The following is an 18627-nucleotide window of genomic DNA, read 5'->3' as shown; positions in this document are numbered from 1 at the left end:
AAACTACTGCTGCACTACTGCGCAACTATGCTCGTAATATCGAATAAGAAAATCCGCTTAATATGTCCCGCTCCAGACTCTATATCCTCTCACAGGAGACAAACATGCCCAGTACACCCAGGACACCCGTGGCGATCAAAGAAAAAGTCCCCAACTCGCTGCCCTTGCAATGTCTCAAACACTTCTAGAAACTTCCCGGCCTTTACGCGGCGGTGGTGGCCTTCAACTCGAGGTGCTGGTCCTTAGTCTGATATGGGGGAGGCTCTCTGAACACATACGGCGGGAGCTGTTCCACCGAGCGACGAGCCGCTTTGTTCCTCATGGGTGAGGCCGGTGCAATCGAGTCGTATGGCGGGGCTTGCTGGGACGCCGCAGCAGCTTTCAGGGCCTGTTTCTTTTTCTTGTGGTCGCGCACCTTTTCGGCCGTGAAGTAGATGGCGGCGCCGACAGCAAGGACGAGTCCGACCATTGTAACTGGCGACGGGGGGCCGAGGTTGGAAGTTTGAAGGGCTGGGAGGGTTGATGAGTTGATGGGTGGAGAGGTATTGGAGATGGGTCAAAGGATGTTGTGTAGAGTGATAGAGTGATCGTGGTGGTGGTGGTGGTGGTGGTGGTGGAGGAGGAGGTGGAAAGAATTGTATATTTTTATAACTATCGTCTGCCGTTGTCCTCCATCCTCTATTGCGTGCAACTCACATATTACAGTATAGTACATGTGTCTCAGCAATGCCCCGTTGAACAGAACAGAACTAAACATACATATGACGAACTCGTCTGTAGATGATTTGCATTTCCCGCCTCACAGCCGCAGTCATTCACTATCCTTCCATTATCCCTTCCGTCTGAACCTCATCCCAACTCTCTTCTACGCACTGCCTACTTACAGGGCTTGATGTAGGCCAAGCAGTCTCTAAGCTCCTGCATGAATGGACTTTTGTATAATTCCAGTCTCCGAAGTGCGGTGTCATGGCGTGGTGGGCCAGCGACTCCACAAATACGCCCCCGGCCTAAGCGAATACGCCCCTGGTCGATATCGCGTATGCACAATGCACTGTATCGTATCGCACAAATCCTCAGGGTGAAGCCCAACACTGTTGAATCCGACAGATGATCCATTTCGAGGCCTTCAAACAACATGGAGAGTCTCGTCACTACATTCGCCTCGAGTTAGCTCTTCAACACGGCGATGCAACGGGTCCGAGAAACTACGACATCTGGTCGTTACCCCTGGCTGGCTCCCTTGTCTGCCTAACTCTGTGTTCCACGACGACGGGCTCCAGCAAGTCTCCCGTGGCGGCTGAGGTGTCTGGACATCATGTTTGATGGACGGGGACGTCGTAGTCTGGAAAGCAAAGCTGGCGTGGAGCCAGTCCTGGTTCTTTCTACAACCATATAAACCGCCTGTCTCGCTGCCGTTTGCTCGACCACAGACATGATCGAAACTGCAACACAGTCTTCGTCGACCAACATTGCTCTACACGAAAGAATGGCTGCTACTTTTGTCCTGGCCTTGCTGGCTCTTTCCCACACCATCTCCGCCTCCCCTGTCAAGGCTGCTTCCCAGAGAACCTACGGGTTTTGCAAGCAGTTCAACATCCCGGTGTTCGCTTCGGCACCCAGCGCCACCTATGATTTCCGAAAGGTGGACAGTAACATCGAGGCCCGAGCCTGGGCGATCTACGAAGACACCTGGAGCACTCCGCAGGGCGCGCAGACCGTCATCCACAACACCACGACTGCGGACACGTTCAATATCCACGCTCAACTGTGTATCCCCAAGGCCCCTGGGGCGAAAAAGGACATTCTGCAGATCGCGACGCACGGGGCGCATTATGATGGAAGATACTGGGATCCCGAACTCAACCGCGAGAACCAATCTTATGTCGAGGCGTCTCTCAAGGCAGGATACACAATCCTTACGTACGATCGTTTGGGGGCTGGTCAATCGGATCACCCTGACGCGTACAATGTGGTCCAAGCCCCTCTGGAGTTGGAGATTCTTCGACAGTTGACCCTGATGGCGCGCAACGGGACTATCTACAGCCTCGCGGTGCAGGCACAACCGACCACTACCCAGTTCAATTCGTCATTGGCAGCCCCAAGAAAGATTGTGCATGTCGGTCACAGCTTCGGATCGTTCCTCACCTCGGCGCTGGTGGCCACATATCCCACTCTGACCGACGGAGTCATCATCACCGGCTACTTCTATGGCAAGTACCTCGCCGCACCCGGGATGGCTTCGTGGGGGGTCGACTTTGCCGCCACCAGCTCGCCGCCTTTCAATCGGCCCAGTGGCTACGTGGTGTGCCAGAAGAGCGGCATCCAGAATCTGTTCTTTGGCGGCAATCCCGCGACGGCCTTCACCCCCGAGATGCTGGACTACGGCGACTCGCTCAAGCAGCCGGTACCGGTGGGGGAACTCGCCTCCGCGTTCCACATCATCGGGCTTCAGGGTCCGGGGCTCAAAGCGCCGGTGCAGTTCATGCTGGCCGAGTTCGACTTTTACATCTGCGACGGCGATTGCAAGGGGGCGTATAGCTTGCAGGAATTGCAGGGGACGTATCCCAACGCGGCCGTCGTGGAGGCATATATTCAGCCCAACACAGGCCACGCCTTTCCACTGCACAACAACGCCACGGCGGGGTACCAGGTCACGTTTGATTTCTTGGAGAGGAACGGGCTGTAATCGACGGAGACTGGACTGATCACGACGGGGGGCGTTGCCATTCATGGTAGTGATATAGATATGTCCAGCTAGTTAGAACATCCTCCTGCACACTCTTCCATGTTTCTAAGACTGACGGGCGAAGAGGAATGTTCTCCAGCATCTGAAGCCACCAAAGGGACAGCAAACCAGATAATATTAGTGGTTGACGGCCCGCCTGTCCAGCAGGATGTAAGCCGGGCCGACTCACGAATTGAGGTCCATCAATTCTCGACAAGGTGAACGGGATAGGAGGAAACAGAGAATGACATGTTCGTTGCTGTTCCTACCATACCGCTTAAATAACATACAATGCCCACTCACAGACAGAATGTCCCTTCCAATCATCACCGAGAGTGCCTTATTTGGGCTGGAGATTTCTATCCCTGTGCCGGGCCGACGGCGGAGGACGAACCTGGTAAGTCCCTGTATCTTTTTCCACGTGTACATATCTCGTTTGCAGTCGAGGCGAGGGACATGTACCCCTGTCCTAAAACGGGGGGATAACACCGCAGAAACCATGCCTGTTTGGGGCAATTCAAGCCTGTGTCCTCCTCCATCTGCCATGTACCGTCCAAAATCCCCATGGACGTGTGGATATGTAGAGCTACATACATTAGTTCCGATTCCATCCCCGTCCCCATTCCGGCAAGGTGCCCACCCACGCACCCCGGGAGCCAAACCCGAGCGGGACGAATATTTCAAATCGACGTTCGGCTCTTATTCAATTCAGGCATATTATCGACTCGGTACCGTGGTATCCACTTGCATGCTCAGCCTCGCCGGCCTCGGCTTATCTCTTAGTGAGGCTCAGCCACGATGCCACGGGGGAGGAGGAGGAAGCAGAAGAGCAGGGAGGAAGAGCACGTGGAGGAGGAGGAGATGCCATGACTTCAGCCAAGATGCTTGCTGCCTGCCTTACATATTGCCAAGTATGCAGGGTCGTCGTACCCACGCCACTACCGTAGCAATTGTTGTTGTAATCTGTCAGCCCTTCGACAGGGCCTAGGGCTACACTAGCTAGCTGGCAGCGTGGCAGGGCTAATCATCATCACCATCATCCATCCATCCATCAATTCAAGCGGAATGCCGCGAATCGCATCAGGGCGCATCAGGGCCTTTCTAGTGCCAGCCACGGCTGGTTGGTTGGTTGATGGGCCGAGTGAAAGACCGAGCGACCGAGCGGAGATACCGATGCAATTTGTAAAGCAGTCAGTAAGTCAGTAAGTCAGTTAAGGGAAAGTCAAGTGGCATTAACCCCGTTCATTCGTATTCGGACCAACCAACCAACATCGATTGCGCTTTGCAGGGGAAATGAACATCAGGGCTAGCTAGACTGACTTAACTTCTTTTACTTGTTTCTTCATCAGCCCCCCAAGACGATGTGAATGAGTCAGCCCACCTCCCCTTTCCGAGATGGGATGAGATATGTTTGCCATGCCCCCTGAAGACCCGAGAGGGTGGTAGTAGACAGACTGGCGGGGGCAATGAGAGACACAGAGAGCGAGAGATATCGAGAGAGAGAGTGTGTGTGTGAGAGAGACAAATATCACCAACAAAAACCCCCACCTTGATTGAGCTTCTTCTATCCATCTATACAAGGGGTGGTTGATCAATCATTGCAAAAACTAATTACACTAAAGCCCTTCTTCGAAAAGAAGAAATAAAAAACAAAACAGAAAATGCATCGAAGCTCGTCGCCGTCCTCGTCGTCCCCGACGCCCACCTTCCCGCCGGGCTTTCGGTCGAGGCGATCTCACGCCAAATCTCGCAATGGATGCTTGACGTGCAAGCAACGAAGGAAGAAGGTGAGCAGCACACCTCATCACCACACCTCATCACCATCCCCGTCCCCTTAAGCAATGCATGCAAATTATAACACCCCCACTCAGTGCGACGAGAGGCGGCCGTGCTGTACGCTCTGCGAAACGAGTCTGAGGACGTGTGTGTATGCATCCGGTCAGCGATCTCCTCACTCAGACGATTCTGGCACGACGGCGGCGACGACGACGACGACGACGAGGTCATCCCTCCCGTCTCCAGTCCCCTCGCCACCCAGGTCATTCATAAGCCTTTTCGCGCTTCAGCAACCGTCCAGAGAACTGCTCTCCAGATCACCCGTGCCCGGCAGCGGTGGCACTTCTTCCGTCTTGAGCCAAGCCGGCGTCAGCACCGTCGACAATGGTAGTGCCGCCGCCGGCTCCTACAATCACCACCATCTCCACCACCGGGTCACCGATGCAGACCTGTACTTCCACTTCCTGCACCACACGTGCCGGACCGCCCCCAGCTGGCAAAAAGACCGGCTGGTGCTGCAGGTCGGCATCGCCAAGCTGGCCCTGGACAACGAGCTGGCGTCGCACTCGGTGCTGGCGCTCGCCGCGGCCTGTCTGTGCTGCGACACCATCGCCAGCGCCGGCGCCGACCCGGAGACGGTGCGCCACATCCTCGACCGCGGCCTGGAGCACCACACGCGCGCGCTCCAGCAGATGCGCACCATGACCTCGCGCCCGCGCGAGGCCGACACCCAGCCCCTGCTCGTCAGCGCGCTTATGCTGGTCCCCTTCGCCCTGGCCTTCCAGCATATCCAGCACTGGGTACTGTGCGCCAGGAATGCGTCGACCACGACCACGACCACGACCGCCCCCGACCTACTGACCCCACGCGACATGATCCTTTTGCTGAGGGGGATCCGGACGACCATCGTCGCACTGAACTCGAATCGGGTCGAGAGCGAGGCCTCCACGTCCGCGTCGCCGTGGGACACGATGCAGTCATCGTCATCGACAGCCCAGGGCACCGACCCGAACGAGTTCCCGACCATGGTCGCCCGGTCTCACGCCCAGTATCCCATCCTGGCCGCGACGTTCCAACAGGCCTCGTGGCAACTCCGGTGCCGGATCGAGAACGCACGTGCCGTCAGCCCTCGGGGGGACGAGAACATCGCCGCGGTATTCGAGGCGTACGAGATCCTGAACGACATCATGACCAGCACGTTCACGGACGACCCGAAGAGCGAGATTCCGTTCGAATACGCTTCCCATGTAAGTCAGTCCCTTTTTTTGGTTCTTTTACCTCTTTTTGGGATTACCGACTTGCGCGCAGCGAGGGTATATGGATGGATGGATGGATGGATGTATATGTATATTTATGCAATGCGTATGCAATGTTTATGCGCTAACAAACCATTCGTCACAGTTCGTCGTCTCCCCCGACAGCCTCCTCGCCCAGGCGCCCGGCTGGCTGCAGAACTTCATCCTGCAACGCCCGCGGCCCTCGCCCACGGAACCCTTGGCCCGCTCGTTCCTGGCCTTCTTCTCCAGCGCGCCCCAGACGTACGTCGACCAGCTGCTCCCGCTGCTCGATCCTGTGGCGGAGCTGGAGGACGAGGACGAGCGCGAGCTCACGCCGGCCGAGGTCCTGGCCCTCGATGTCTACGCGCACTGGCTAGTCCTGATGCTGGTGTTGGAGAAGGAGGCGTGGTGGGTGGGCGATTTCCCGTTCGTCGCGCTTCAGGGTTTGTTGGCGAGATATGGCCACGGGCTGGGCGGTGCTGGGGGGTCCTTCTACCAGCATCACCACCACCAACGGCAGCACCAGCAGCATCAGAACCAGGACCAGAATCAGCAGTGGTGGCCGGCAGGGATGCTCGACGTCGCGGCGGGATTGAGGCAGTGGAAGTAGAGAAGTCAACTCATCAGGTGGGATAGATAGATGGAGGTAGATACCCCGTTCCTTAATCAATCATATGTACTCTTGGTTCCCGGATTTCGTGAAATGGCAGCGACAAAGATCTTGTACCTTGATGCATGCAAATCGCTCTTTAGCGAGAGGGAGAAAAAAAGAAGAGAGAAGGAAAAGAACGATGAAGCTTCCTACGCTAGGTTCACTCTATGTGCCCACTGTTTCGAGATACATACATCATCCAGCCGGTGCGGCGGTGGTGGTTGGGATGGCCGGACCAGCATCATCAGGCTCCGGCTGATGGTTCGGCTGTGGCTCAACGGGGGCTCTGGGCACGGTGTTGTCCTCGTGCAAGCTAAGGTCGCTCTGTGTCTCGTTGACATTCTGCGGCCGCGGCGGTGGATGGAGAGCTTGTGGTTCTGGTCCTGGTCCTGGTCCTGGTTCTGGCTGATGGGCGTCGTGGGGTGGCGCTTCCTGAGCGTCCTGCTGCTGCCGTGGCCGATCGATATCTGCTTGATTTACTCCCCCCTCGGGCTGCTGGACATGGCCATTTGCGGCGCTCGGGAAATGCTGGTCGATGAATTCCGCCTCAGACTGTTCAGCGCGCAGTGCGATGCGCATTGCCCTCTGGTCATCACCTCCATACGTGGCCACGAATGACGGACCGTTCCCATCTCGCGCATCGAGAACTCTCATGGCATCCTTGGTGGCTTTGCCCCGGTAGTTGGCTCCGGCACGAACTGCCGCGGCGATCTTGTTCACGGCACTGTCGACCAGCAGCCCAGCGTAGCCGATGATGCCGATCGGCTCCTCGAGGAGCATCGAGCAGTGGCGGTCCGTGTAGCAGATGATGACGACCAGCATGGCCGCCACGGCGCACAGGAGTCCCAGGATGATCGAGGTGATGATGTTGTAGACAAATAGCCGGTTCGTGGTGTACGTTAGCTGACCACTCAGACTGGTGGGTGGTGTCTGGGTCTTTCGGATCATAAAGTCGTTGACCAGCAGCGAGTACACCGTCGCAAACACCCGCTGCGAGGAGATCATGAGGACATCCTCCCGTAGTGCGTTGTTGCTGTCGATCAGCCTGGCGTTGTCGAGGATGACCCTCCCAATGCCGCTGGCAGAGTCCGCCATCGTCCCGCCCCCCAGCGTCGTGTCGATGGATTTCACTTGGTTCAATTGCGATTCGAACGAATCCCACCACTGCGGCCTGAGCTCGGTGGTTGTGTTTGCCGTGAAGCCGAGAATGGGGCTTCGGGAATCCTGGTCGAGGCTCATGCTGATCTGGCCCTGCGAGTTCCAGTACGTCGGTATGCAGGTGATGACGGTAGGCACAGATTTGTTGAAGTTCACGTTGGTGGCACCGACGACGATCAAACGACCGCTGTACAGCGAGCTGCCGTATGCTCCGCACGTCACCTCCGAGGAAGTCTGCAGGTACGTTGTGAAGCCATTGGAGATCTGAAGGTTCGTGCTCCAGTCGCAGCCACGGTCGGTGCCGTTCAGCCACCATGTTCCTCCATTTCCATCATAACTGCTCGGGTCACCGATGCGGATCAAATGGTCGTCGACATCGCTCAAAGCTTGACATTCAAGCCTGGCAAAGTACGCCTGTGTTGCAGCCGCGATGCCCGGCTGGGAAACGTTGCCGCCCGGCAACTCGGGCGACGAGAAGTTGAGGAACAGGTACGTGCCGTTGGTCCACCGGGGATAGCTGCCCCCGTACACCAATGTCGATGACGCAGCACCCAAGACAGGTGACAGATCCCAATCGATCGGCTCGCTGAGGCTGGTGGTCGAATAGAAGGAAGAGTCCTGCAGCAAGGCGACGGTCGTGTTGAGGAAATGGGCCTGCTCGACCAGCATGTGTGAGGCGAGAGGACCGAGGCCGACGCGCAGGATCTGCGACAGCGAGAAGGCGCCAAAGAGATGCCTGTGTCCGTTCCGCCAGGCTTTCCATTCTCTCTGGATGGGGAAAAAGGAGCCATAGTCCAACGCGATGGTCTTTTTGGCCACGGCTCCCCCGTCGCGGGCAAGCTCAATGAACGGCTGTCGAAACCCGAACGACTCGACTATGGCCGCGACGCAGAGTCCATATACTTGAAAGATGAACGAGGGAAGAGTCGTCCACGTCAGGCTGATTCTCCAGTCGACTCCGGCGAATGTCTTGGAGGAATCGTGGACTCGAACAAAGCCGCGTTTGATGTTGGACAGTGCGATCAAGGTGATGATGCCGGCAATGAACCCGAGGGTCACGCCGGAGAAGGTGAAAAGTGTAATTTTTTCAAGTTTCCACGACTTCCAGTCATTCCACTTTGGCTGGTGCTTCTCTTTTGGTGGGCTCCTGACCTGTCGACGTTTGCTGCCCAGCCAATGCCTGACCCTAATATGAGCGAAAGTCGGCGATTTTGGCTCTGAGTTTTCTGCCATATCTGCCCCGTGGTAAGACGACCTTGGGGAATGTGCTCTGAGAAGCAGGAAGCAGGCTGAGTTTCGCGTTTTGCATATTGATCCCGAAGAGCATTTCCCTGCCGCAGGACCAGGCATCGCCATGCGATGTCCAAGCATGTGCCTAAGCGCTTGCCTGGCATGCGCGATTCTGGGAGCGCCACCAGCGACTAATGCACGGCCATCAATTCGTCCAGCTTCCCATCAGGCTGAAGTACAAACCTGACGGCACCCCGGCCAAGTGGCCACGCAAGACATTGGCTCAGCGACGCCACCAACGACACGCATCACCGATAGACTCTGCCGGATGGGGCAAGCCATGCCCATCCAGAGGCCCTAAGAATTGTGGCTTGCAGTTGTTTTCACACCTGACGTTCAGCTCAAAGTCTGGAGCGGAACGCATCTGATCTGTGGAGAAGGATTTCTTCCTCCACAGGGTCGATGCCTGCTCTTCTCAGGTGGAGATTCTGTCCTGACCCTCGTCTGATAGGCACATTTCCTTGCGGCAAGGTGGTCAACGACAGCATAACCGGAAAAGTCGGCAGTTGCAGCCTCATCCAGGTCTCAGTGAAGGCGGCAATGAGGTGAGCAGTGACGTCTTGTCACGCACGAGTGCAGTCTCTCCATAAACGTGCTTGCTCCGGAGAGACACCTTGCACCAGAGCTTCCGAGCACAAGTACACCGATCTCCCTTCCATCCATTCTTCAGACCTCCTCTTTCTCGGATCTCTGCTGGACCATTCTAGCAAATCTTCGAGACAAGTCATCACTATGGCCTTCTTGATACATGCAACAGCCCTCGTCGCCTTCACAACTGCCATCGCCCGTGGCCAGGGTGTCGGCCTCTATGGATGTCAGCCGCAGGCTGTTATCACGAGTTTGACGGCATGCGACGAGTTTGCAGCCACAGATTCCTCGTGCTTCGCCAATCCAAAGGCCACTGCCTTTATCGAAGAGTGTTTCTGTCAACAGGCCGTTCTCAACAAGATCGTGGAGTAGGTAGCAGTCTTGCTTTATTTTTCGGAACTGCGCTGAGAATGGCGACAGCTGCGAGAGCGAACTTCGTCTCTGCTACCTCAATGACCAGTTCGACTACTACGCCACCGATCTGCTCTCGGATTGGCATAGTTGGTGTGACAAACGTATCACGTATACGCCGACCACACCTGTCCTCAGCACTCCAACCACGACGGTTCCAACAGATGTGAATGGATTTTGTGGCGATTACACCACGTCCTGCGCAGTGTGGGCTGCGGCGGAATCGGCTTGCTTTGACCTTGATCCCTCGGCGACGGCGGCATCGTTCTTGAGCTGTGCGTGCTCCACCGACCTCCTGTCGCTTGCCTCGGTCTGCTTGTACGATGTATCGACCAGTTGTTTCGGCCGAAGTGCGGTCTTGACTGACATAGCTCTATTCTCAATCTGTGGCGTGAGTTCAGTGACATCCATGAGGTGAATCGCAGACTGACGGCGTGCCATAGACGACATACAGCAATGACCAATTGATCACGGCGGCGACGGCCCCTGCCGCCGCTGGTTTGGCGAGCAGTGCTTCAGCATCACAGATACCAACTCCACCGTCCTCGCAGACCGTGGCAAATACTGCCACAGCTCAGAGCACCCAGAGCAAGCCAGTGAGTCAGGCAGTCCCTGCTACCAGCACGCCGACCTCTGGAGGTAGAGTCATTGTAATTTCTGCAGGCTTGTTGCAGGCGGGGATTGCGATCACAATAGTATATCTGGTGTCTCACCTGTGGTGAAGCATTGCCAGTGGCCCATGATAGGGCCGCTGACTTGGAAACAGCGTGCGACCCTTGGAAATTGAGGGAAATGATGTTCACAGTCTCGCTGTCACACATCTGCTTTTACAGTCGTCTGCATAGTTGACGTTCAAAGAACACCGAGTCCCGGGGAAGCTTTTGGGAATAGCCGATCGTTTGATCATGGATTTTGTTCTTTCCCTCAAACATGCCACGATCGGGATTAGGGACAATTAAGCTACCTCAGAGAACAATATGAGCCGTATATGGGTATGTGCGAGTTGTTGATACCGTAGCATTCCTTACACATCCAGAGTGAACTCGAGAGGGAGATGGCAGAAAGTGAAGCGGCCGGGGAAAAAGGAAAAACACAAATACAAGAATTTCAAATGAAGGTTCTTTTGGTGGGTCACGTCTCTCGCACGCTGCCACATCGAGTTAGAATACTTGACCTCAACCCCCTCTCAATACCAACGACAAGGAGGGAATGACGCTCGGCGGCTGAAGCATGGCTTGAGCAACTTCTCTTATCTTGTTGTGGCATCTTTGAGAAGCGGAACTCTCAGGGCGGTTCTCAAAAGCCCCGAACCGTATCATTCGACCAGTTCCTCGTACATTGAAAGACGCCCTTGCTAAATGTGCGAGCATGTTCAAGATATGTGACACGATTGAGATCCTCGTCGTCTGTAAGTTGGAATTGGTTGTGTCTTCTTCGAATGTGTATTTTCCAAGATCCTCCATGTGCCGCTCTGATTTATCTGCCAACGCGATTGTAGCAATAGGAACTCCGGATTCTTTCCACGACCCACACACTTTCCACTCCTCATCTAGCTTGAAGTCCTGACAAACGTCAATAGTTTGTCTAAACAGTCATCTCCACCCACTCGAACAGCAAGCCTGTCTCTTCGTATCTCCTCCACTGCCGATAGATCTATCCCCCAGCTTCCTCAATCTCAACTTCTAATGTTTGTCCATCTACGACGGACACCCGACGTTGCTCTTCGTGACGCCCGGATCACCGCGGCAGATCAGGTGCACGTCGCACTCCGAGTCGTCAAACATGTTGGTGCACGACCAGCAGTCCAGGTTGGAGTCAGACAGTCGGATCGGGAAGCCCTGGATGTGAATGTTGCGGTCGCCCTGGTCGCAGGTGCACTTGCCGTGCCACTCTGGGTTGATGGCGCTGCAGATGCCCAGCAGCTGGGGGCACTCGCAGTTGGTCAGCGGGTTGCCGTAGATGGTCGTCGCCTTGAACCGGATCACATGCTCGCCCAGCTGGCAGTCGTTCTGCCCGCAGTGCACGTCTTCAGTGACGGTCAGGCAGCCGACCGCGTCGCCCTCGGCGGCGACGAAGGGTGCAAAGAGGACGGCCACAGCGGCGGTGAGGAGGAGGGAAAATCTGGCCATCTGGAAGGTGCTTGATTGATGTCGGAGAAGATAGGCTCGTCGAATATCGTAAAGACTCTGTATCAAATGGCTCTTTGTTGGTCTCCTTGCTGCAGTCAGTAAAGACATCGATACCACTTTATATAGATTTGTCTCGCACCTCTCCTGGACGTTCGAGGCCTGAACACGTCTCTCATGACTGGATCGGAAACGCTGCCAAGACGACAGGATTTGATTAAACCTCTATTGCCTCCGTTCCTCAATGGGCTTGCAACAGCGGTCAAGTAATAAGCGCTAGAGAGTCGGTACCTTGGCCAAGACAGGCGGAGGTATACGTGGTGTGTGAGGGTTTTCTCTCGTTCTCCATTATTGAATACATGATGAAGGCAGGTGATAACCAACAACCAGCTTTGACACGGACAAACGGAGGAGCAAGAGTCAAATACCTAGCCGATACAGCGGCTGCGGCTACCATGAAATGCCGCGAGAGACCAGGCCAGTGTCTGTAGTCTTGAAGAGCAGCTAAAGCATTCAACCACTGCATCATAGAGCATACCACCACTCAAATTTGTAAGTCTGCAAGCATAGCCAAGACTGCCTAAAGAACAGACCATTTCCCATAAGTGCTGGCAGGATCGTCTCCTCGTTCTTCAGCGTACATGCCAAAGCTTTTTGTTTCAGAGCCGTGAAAGAAATAGCAGTCACAAACAAAAGCGAGACGGTCGTGAAAACCTCCCTCCCGCCAATCAATACTCTTATACACTTAGTATAGAGTGATCACTCACCAGAGAATATAGGCGGGTGGAGAGTAGGGGGACAAAATTTTTGATTTCATTATGGTATCGGAAAAAAAAAGGGGAGGGGGAGAGGAATATCGTGGTGGCCCCCGATTTCCCATTTCAGACATATAGCTGCCCTATCACGGTTTCCAACCCTTTGCCAATTTCTATGGCGTATACTTGGCGAGTATATAGTTGGTACTATATTCTCACAAGCATCATAACATAGAGCTTATATTTCTCGTGAACAAGAGCCCCCCGGCCCCTCCCCTCCTTCTCACCCCCCTACATCCTCTCCTCCCAACATGACTAGTGAATACTTCGAATGAGCTTATAGTTAGGTTAGAGAGGACGCTAGTACTCCGATTAGGTAGTAAAAGTAACAAGGTCTATCTCATCCTCTTTAGACTTTTAATACCGCCGGCTTTAGCTTACCGGCGGATTTATCCACACGCCTAGAACGCTGCTAAGATTCTATGGTTGGTTCAAAGACGGACATGAGCATCTGAGGGAAGACGGACTTCCTCTCAGGAGAGTGTTGCGCCGGAAGGGCGCTGGTTGATAGCCTCAGAAACCCCCTGTGCTCTCTCAGATGAACTTCAAATGTTCAAGGTGAACGGCCCACCGACGGACATTCCTTGACTTGAACGCTGCTGCATTCCTGAACCCTCGTCGTCTCTACTCGCATGTCGGCCAGCACTGACTCAAAATATTCAACTCACCACCCACCCGTGTCCTACGAGGCTAGAGCCAACAGTCAACACGAGAGTCGGTCGTGCACCCTTTTCCGTTCTCCCCCGCTGTCTGCAATGCCATTTTATCCCAAAGCCTCTCACACGAAGGTGTACTATACACAAAATACACCTTGCTTGGGGTTGCTACACGTCCATCGCATTTTCTTGTCCTGTTAGATTCCCGTGGCCGTTGTATGTGCGGATGTGGGAAACGACGGGGGAAAGCGTACGCTAGTGCCTTGAAGTGGCTACGTCGAGATCTGATAGGTTCTCGCTGAGAGTCGGTCTGTGCAAAGGCCACCGGACCATATGGAGAGCTTGACCATATGCCGACGGAAGACAGGCGATGTTATACGGTAGATAAATGAGCCGAGTATGTCACATTAGATCCATAGTGTATCAGTTAGGGAACTGTGGAAACGACAACGGACACTCCGCGAGCTCGGTTGGGCCTACGATATAGGAAGCCATAGCCAAGGACCGTTTAGCAGCATGTTCGTAGAAATTCTTCAGGGCAAGGTAAGACATCTCGCATTGATCGCGGACTGCGCCGACTTTTGCGGTCTGGCATTGTTTGAATCATGCCGGCGGGCCACCGTCAAGGCTGTGTAACGCCGGCTTGCTCGTCGTGCAGATAGCAGTTCAAGCTTGGTGCTTCACAGCTGGGCGCTCGGTAGTTGTCGATGAAAATACCCCCTTCATTGGCCGACTGGAACGATCCCGGAACCGATGATGAGCCGCTGACCCAAGTAACACGATACGGGTTGGCTGAGGCTACTACGCTTTCTTTGATACGTGTCACTCATCGGCTAGTCTCAATGAACTGTGCAGGCAGGTCGCTCTCCTTATGGTATACCCATTTCATGGGTATTCCGTTGTGAAGGGGCTGGTGTCAGTGGTAGCGAACAGATCAGGGACGGAAGAAGAAAGAAATGAATTCGCCTTGAAGGTTCAATGGTCGTTGAGACTAAAACTGTTGGCACGGTGGACCTCTTCGTTCTCGCTGGGATTTTGCTCTTACGCATTGTCTGGCATTCGGCCAGGGGACACACAACCATTGAGCTAGTGCGAGATCACTCCGTTCTGCTGCCAAGATACAGTCCACAGGCTGTGAAGGACCGTCATGTCGGAAGAGGAATCTCCCTTCTGCTGATGACCAGAGAGGCAGGCACCAGTTCATTCCCTCGGCACAGCGATATCTTTCCCTTTCGCCGATTTGATTGAGTGGGCCGACGGATCCCAAGACCACACCATATAGTGTGTCATCTCGCTATGTCTTCAAGCAATATCGCCAGCGATTCGAGTGTGGTTCCCGAGGCGTTCCTGGGTGCCTTTATGCAGCCATGAATCAGTGCCAGATTCCTTGTAAGGGAATGCTGCCGCCAAAGGGGAAGTTGGAAACCGCATCCGCAGCGCGTGGAACGCGGCGGTCTGCGCGGTGTCGGGGACGGAATGCAGCAGATGAGGGAGGGAAATGTTAGTGGCGAGATGCTGGTGTATCTCGTTGAGGAAACAGTATGGCCTTGAAGTGTTTAGCAATATGCGAGAGGTGGAATTTCGTGTCAATTCCCACTACTAGTGGGTTGTCTGAAAATGCACTCTGCTGAGCGTAATACACCAACAAGAAGTTCTCAAACGTTGCTATGACTTCCTCACCAAGACAAAATCATGCTCGAGAGTCCAGAACCCGGTCGTTTTGTTGCCGTTCGCGTCAACCCTCTCAATCGTCTCGATCCCAAACTGCTTCGCCAGCTCGCCGTCTTCTGACCATCCGAACTGCTTGATGAGGCTCTTCTTCACGCCAAAGACCGGGTCTAGCGCCACGTTCTCGCTGTCGTGCGAGTACAATGCCGTGGTGAGCCGGACGCAATCGGGGTGCTGGAGCACAAAATGCTTTTTTGCGTGACGAGGTCACATCAGCATAATTTCTGGAGAAATTTCTGGCGTGTGTGGGAAGACATCTGACATACCACATGAGCCGGCCGCACGTTCGATCTGTTCAGCAGTCGCAGCAGCACACCTACAGGGCCATCGTACGGGATCGGATAATCGACTGCCCTGACACCGACCAGGGCAAACCTGCCTGCTTCATCCGTGTGGAAGATGCCCCGACAATCTGGTTCGTCCTTTTCGGGATCCTGCATGTCGTAGAAGCCGTTACCATTCGTTTCCCACACATCCACTAAAGCGCCAGACAGCGGCTTCCCTTCGGTGTCGGAGACCGTCCCACGGATGAGCATTGGCTCCCCAATCGCCCCTTTGGATGCAATCGATTGGCCGTTCTCGAACTCATGAGCCTCGTTGTGGAAGGGGCCCAGAACAGACGACTCTGTGGCTCGAGGGGCCGACGGATTGTTGATCGCGTCGACCAGTGCTGATATCCCCAGGACGTCTGACAGCAGGATCATTTCCTGCCGGTCCGGGGTGCAAAACTGCCCGACCTATAAAACGAGTCTTCAGTCCATCTTGAATCGAAGGGACATAAATCGAGAGCATGGACGGTAGGCTCCTACAAACCTCGGTCAGGTATTGCCATGCCGCCTCCCACTCCGCGGTGGTCAGTCTCGTGTCCCGGACAAAGTCGTGTGAGTACTGTATCAGCTTTGCGAAGACGAATTTCAGGCGCTCGTCGTTGATGTGGGACCCGAGTTTGATGACATGGGGGGTCAAGTTCTCGATCGTCAGATCGTCAGGTGAAGCCTTGTTTGCGGCGGCCATCTTCGCGAGCTCAAATTCTCTCGAAGTTTCGTAAATCGTAAGCACAAGCACTTAGCGGAAGAGCACGCGCACTGAAGCTCTCTTTATGAGTTTCCCGTCACCTGCAAAGCCACAATTGAAACCCGGCGACGGGAAAAAGAGAGAACACCGGGTGACATATCTCTTCAAGCTGCGAAGAGCCTTCGATGCCTTGGACTTGGCATCAGAATCTCGATGCGGAAGTAGGCCGTTGCCCTTCCTGGACCGATATCTGGGGCAAAGTGAGGGGAATCGGAATATTCCGAAAGGAGCTATACTCAGAAGCCTGTGATATGTAATCCGAGTATAACGTTTCCTTGAACCAGATGGAGGGGGTTATTCCGGGCGGGCTCGAAAGGTGACATTTGACGTTGACCTTCCTAAGCATGACCCGTGTTCCCTGTCCGGGGGCCGATTTGTCTTATGTAGATTCTGAGCGTCTATGGCAGTTCCCTGCGGCTGGACGATTGCGTTAGAGGATATCCTCCAATTTATGTCTCCAGAGCAACTTTGGGCACAACCGGCCAGTGCGTCTAACACGTGTGGCTGGTCCGAGGCGCCCTATTTGAGATAATGAGCTTTGAAAGGATACTTGAGGCGCGACCCCTCCGGAATATTCAAGCCGAATCCAGGTATCTCCAAGAATAGATTCCGCAGAAGTCGTGGCGTGCTCTTTGCTGTAAGAGGCCTGGGCCTGGGCTTCACTGTACCAGAGCCTGCAATGCGGTTCGCATGGATTGTGCGTGGATTGGTGCTAGTCGCCTGACCTCAAGCTCAATTTCTGAATGATACTGTATAGTCGAGATACTCGTCAGATACTTCCGAGACTACCACCATTACTGATCATGTCATCCGAAGATATTCCTGAGGCAATGCTTACTGCAGAGAATGTCAGGTATTCCAGCTGTGACACCCTGAATGCACAAGCCCACTTCATTGGCTGTGACCAGCCTGAGGTCGAATTGGAATGATCGGTTTCCAAATTCGCTGGGACGTTCCCAGTCAAACCATCACCAGATCACAAGTCCCTCAAGATCTAAGCGAGGCAAAATGCCTACAGCTAGAGGAGAGGCGATGCATGAAGGGCTGCTAAGATTTCAAAGACTCAGAACTTAGTCACCATCAAGTAGATATCTCTAGGGAAGAAAGGCAACTTACAGCAACATCTCCTCGCAGCAACACCGTATACAGCTTGCATAGCAGGTCGTGTGTCGCTCGGCACAGAGCCCAGGTGGACCACGTCTTCCAAGAAGTGTCTAAACATCTGTATTTGTGATGTTAGCGATTTTCTTGGAGTTATTGCGTGTTGATGGCGTTGAGTTACCTCTTCAGAAGCCGGGTCCGTGCCGATGCGTTTTCGAAGCTCGTTGATTGTCAGAAGGCGCAAGAATGCCGACGTGATCGTGATCGCAAGAACTCCCCCAAATGCTTCAAAGGCTTGGAGATTGCTGATCACAGCCACGCGATGTATCACCATGGTGGCAATCCTCCCCCTCTATAGGACCAGAGCTTGACCTTGTGGTGGACTAAACAGTATTGTACAAACGAGCAAGCAATTGGATGGTGCACCCGCCAACAATCCAACGAAGCCCACTGTCGGCAACCCACTGTCGGCAACCCACTGTCGGCAAGAAGGCCCGGTGATTTGGTACTAGACGAGGTCAGTCAAGAGATTCCGTAGTTTCCTGACGATACGGCACCCGTCCAGCCCTGTTACGAGATCCAAAGGTGTCTTGCCAATACGGAGAGTGTGGCAATCAATGGTACTCGTGGTCCATATAGCTTAACAAATCTTGCACCGGCCACTGCCCCCAAGGTCATGGATATCATGAAGATGGACACGACAATGCCATGAGACCTTCCGAGTCCAAAGTATTCAGCCTAGGCATACAACCGGGGCAAGAACACTACCTAAAATCTGATGAGTTTCTGGAAATCATTGAGGGCTGCGAGGAGTGCGATGACCACTGGACCCCGCCAATCGTGCAAGATCAAATCCACGGATCAGAACAAATCCGTTACGCCATGTATTTCAGTGGCGGCGTTTCCGAGACGTTTTGGAGGCTCTCGGAAACCACACAGGTCTTCGGAGACAGGTCTCTCCACTGTCCCATGCCAGTGAAAAGGTTGTATGCAAGGCAAATCCTTCGGGGAAGTGCTCTGCCTTTGAACTGGCATGCGCCTGGAGGTGGAGGGTGTGACGTAGATGTTCTTCCAAGGACGGCACATGTTGGATACTCAACGCGGGTAGAGGAGCTGCGGTGACCATCTTTGGATCGATGCTAAGGGATAGTTGTTCATGGACTACTCTCATGCCGTCCTGGCACAAACAGACTCTCTGGGTTATCTGGGGTAATTTGGGCAGATTATCTGGATGGAGTCGTTCACAGTCC

At 54.4% G+C, this 18627-nt stretch overlaps 8 protein-coding genes across 8 annotated transcripts; 3 read left to right on the top strand and 5 right to left on the bottom strand.

Moving 5' to 3' along the window:
- Positions 1–202: 202 nt before the first annotated feature.
- AYL99_03464 (hypothetical protein) lies at positions 203–924 on the bottom strand (the record flags this gene model as incomplete). Its single annotated transcript, XM_018834980.1, has 2 exons — positions 203–510; positions 885–924. The coding sequence occupies 2 exons, from the start codon at positions 922–924 to the stop codon at positions 203–205; spliced, it is 348 nt and encodes a 115-aa protein (XP_018694630.1).
- A 508-nt stretch (positions 925–1432) lies between these two features.
- On the top strand, positions 1433–2686 carry AYL99_03463 (hypothetical protein; the record flags this gene model as incomplete). Its single annotated transcript, XM_018834979.1, has 1 exon — positions 1433–2686. One exon carries the CDS (start codon positions 1433–1435, stop codon positions 2684–2686), a length of 1254 nt encoding a protein of 417 aa, XP_018694629.1.
- Positions 2687–4386: 1700 nt separating this feature from the next.
- On the top strand, positions 4387–6388 carry AYL99_03462 (hypothetical protein; the record flags this gene model as incomplete). Its single annotated transcript, XM_018834978.1, has 3 exons — positions 4387–4512; positions 4597–5748; positions 5903–6388. 3 exons carry the CDS (start codon positions 4387–4389, stop codon positions 6386–6388), a joined length of 1764 nt encoding a protein of 587 aa, XP_018694628.1.
- A 237-nt stretch (positions 6389–6625) lies between these two features.
- Positions 6626–8821, bottom strand: AYL99_03461 (hypothetical protein; the record flags this gene model as incomplete). Its single annotated transcript, XM_018834977.1, has 1 exon — positions 6626–8821. The coding sequence occupies one exon, from the start codon at positions 8819–8821 to the stop codon at positions 6626–6628; it is 2196 nt and encodes a 731-aa protein (XP_018694627.1).
- A 789-nt stretch (positions 8822–9610) lies between these two features.
- On the top strand, positions 9611–10599 carry AYL99_03460 (hypothetical protein; the record flags this gene model as incomplete). Its single annotated transcript, XM_018834976.1, has 3 exons — positions 9611–9834; positions 9887–10268; positions 10321–10599. 3 exons carry the CDS (start codon positions 9611–9613, stop codon positions 10597–10599), a joined length of 885 nt encoding a protein of 294 aa, XP_018694626.1.
- A 975-nt stretch (positions 10600–11574) lies between these two features.
- On the bottom strand, positions 11575–12006 carry AYL99_03459 (hypothetical protein; the record flags this gene model as incomplete). The annotated part of the gene is made up of 1 exon (XM_018834975.1): positions 11575–12006. The coding sequence occupies one exon, from the start codon at positions 12004–12006 to the stop codon at positions 11575–11577; it is 432 nt and encodes a 143-aa protein (XP_018694625.1).
- Positions 12007–15139: 3133 nt separating this feature from the next.
- On the bottom strand, positions 15140–16216 carry AYL99_03458 (hypothetical protein; the record flags this gene model as incomplete). The annotated part of the gene is made up of 3 exons (XM_018834974.1): positions 15140–15376; positions 15469–15939; positions 16016–16216. The coding sequence occupies 3 exons, from the start codon at positions 16214–16216 to the stop codon at positions 15140–15142; spliced, it is 909 nt and encodes a 302-aa protein (XP_018694624.1).
- Positions 16217–17294: 1078 nt separating this feature from the next.
- AYL99_03457 (hypothetical protein) lies at positions 17295–17711 on the bottom strand (the record flags this gene model as incomplete). Its single annotated transcript, XM_018834973.1, has 3 exons — positions 17295–17323; positions 17393–17498; positions 17559–17711. 3 exons carry the CDS (start codon positions 17709–17711, stop codon positions 17295–17297), a joined length of 288 nt encoding a protein of 95 aa, XP_018694623.1.
- Positions 17712–18627: the final 916 nt, after the last annotated feature.

This window comes from Fonsecaea erecta, assembly GCF_001651985.1.
Source record: "Fonsecaea erecta strain CBS 125763 chromosome Unknown Scaff3, whole genome shotgun sequence".
Taxonomy (NCBI): domain Eukaryota; kingdom Fungi; phylum Ascomycota; class Eurotiomycetes; order Chaetothyriales; family Herpotrichiellaceae; genus Fonsecaea; species Fonsecaea erecta.
The sequence above is the reverse complement of the archived record's forward strand: the minus strand, read 5'-3'. Positions and strand labels throughout refer to the sequence as shown.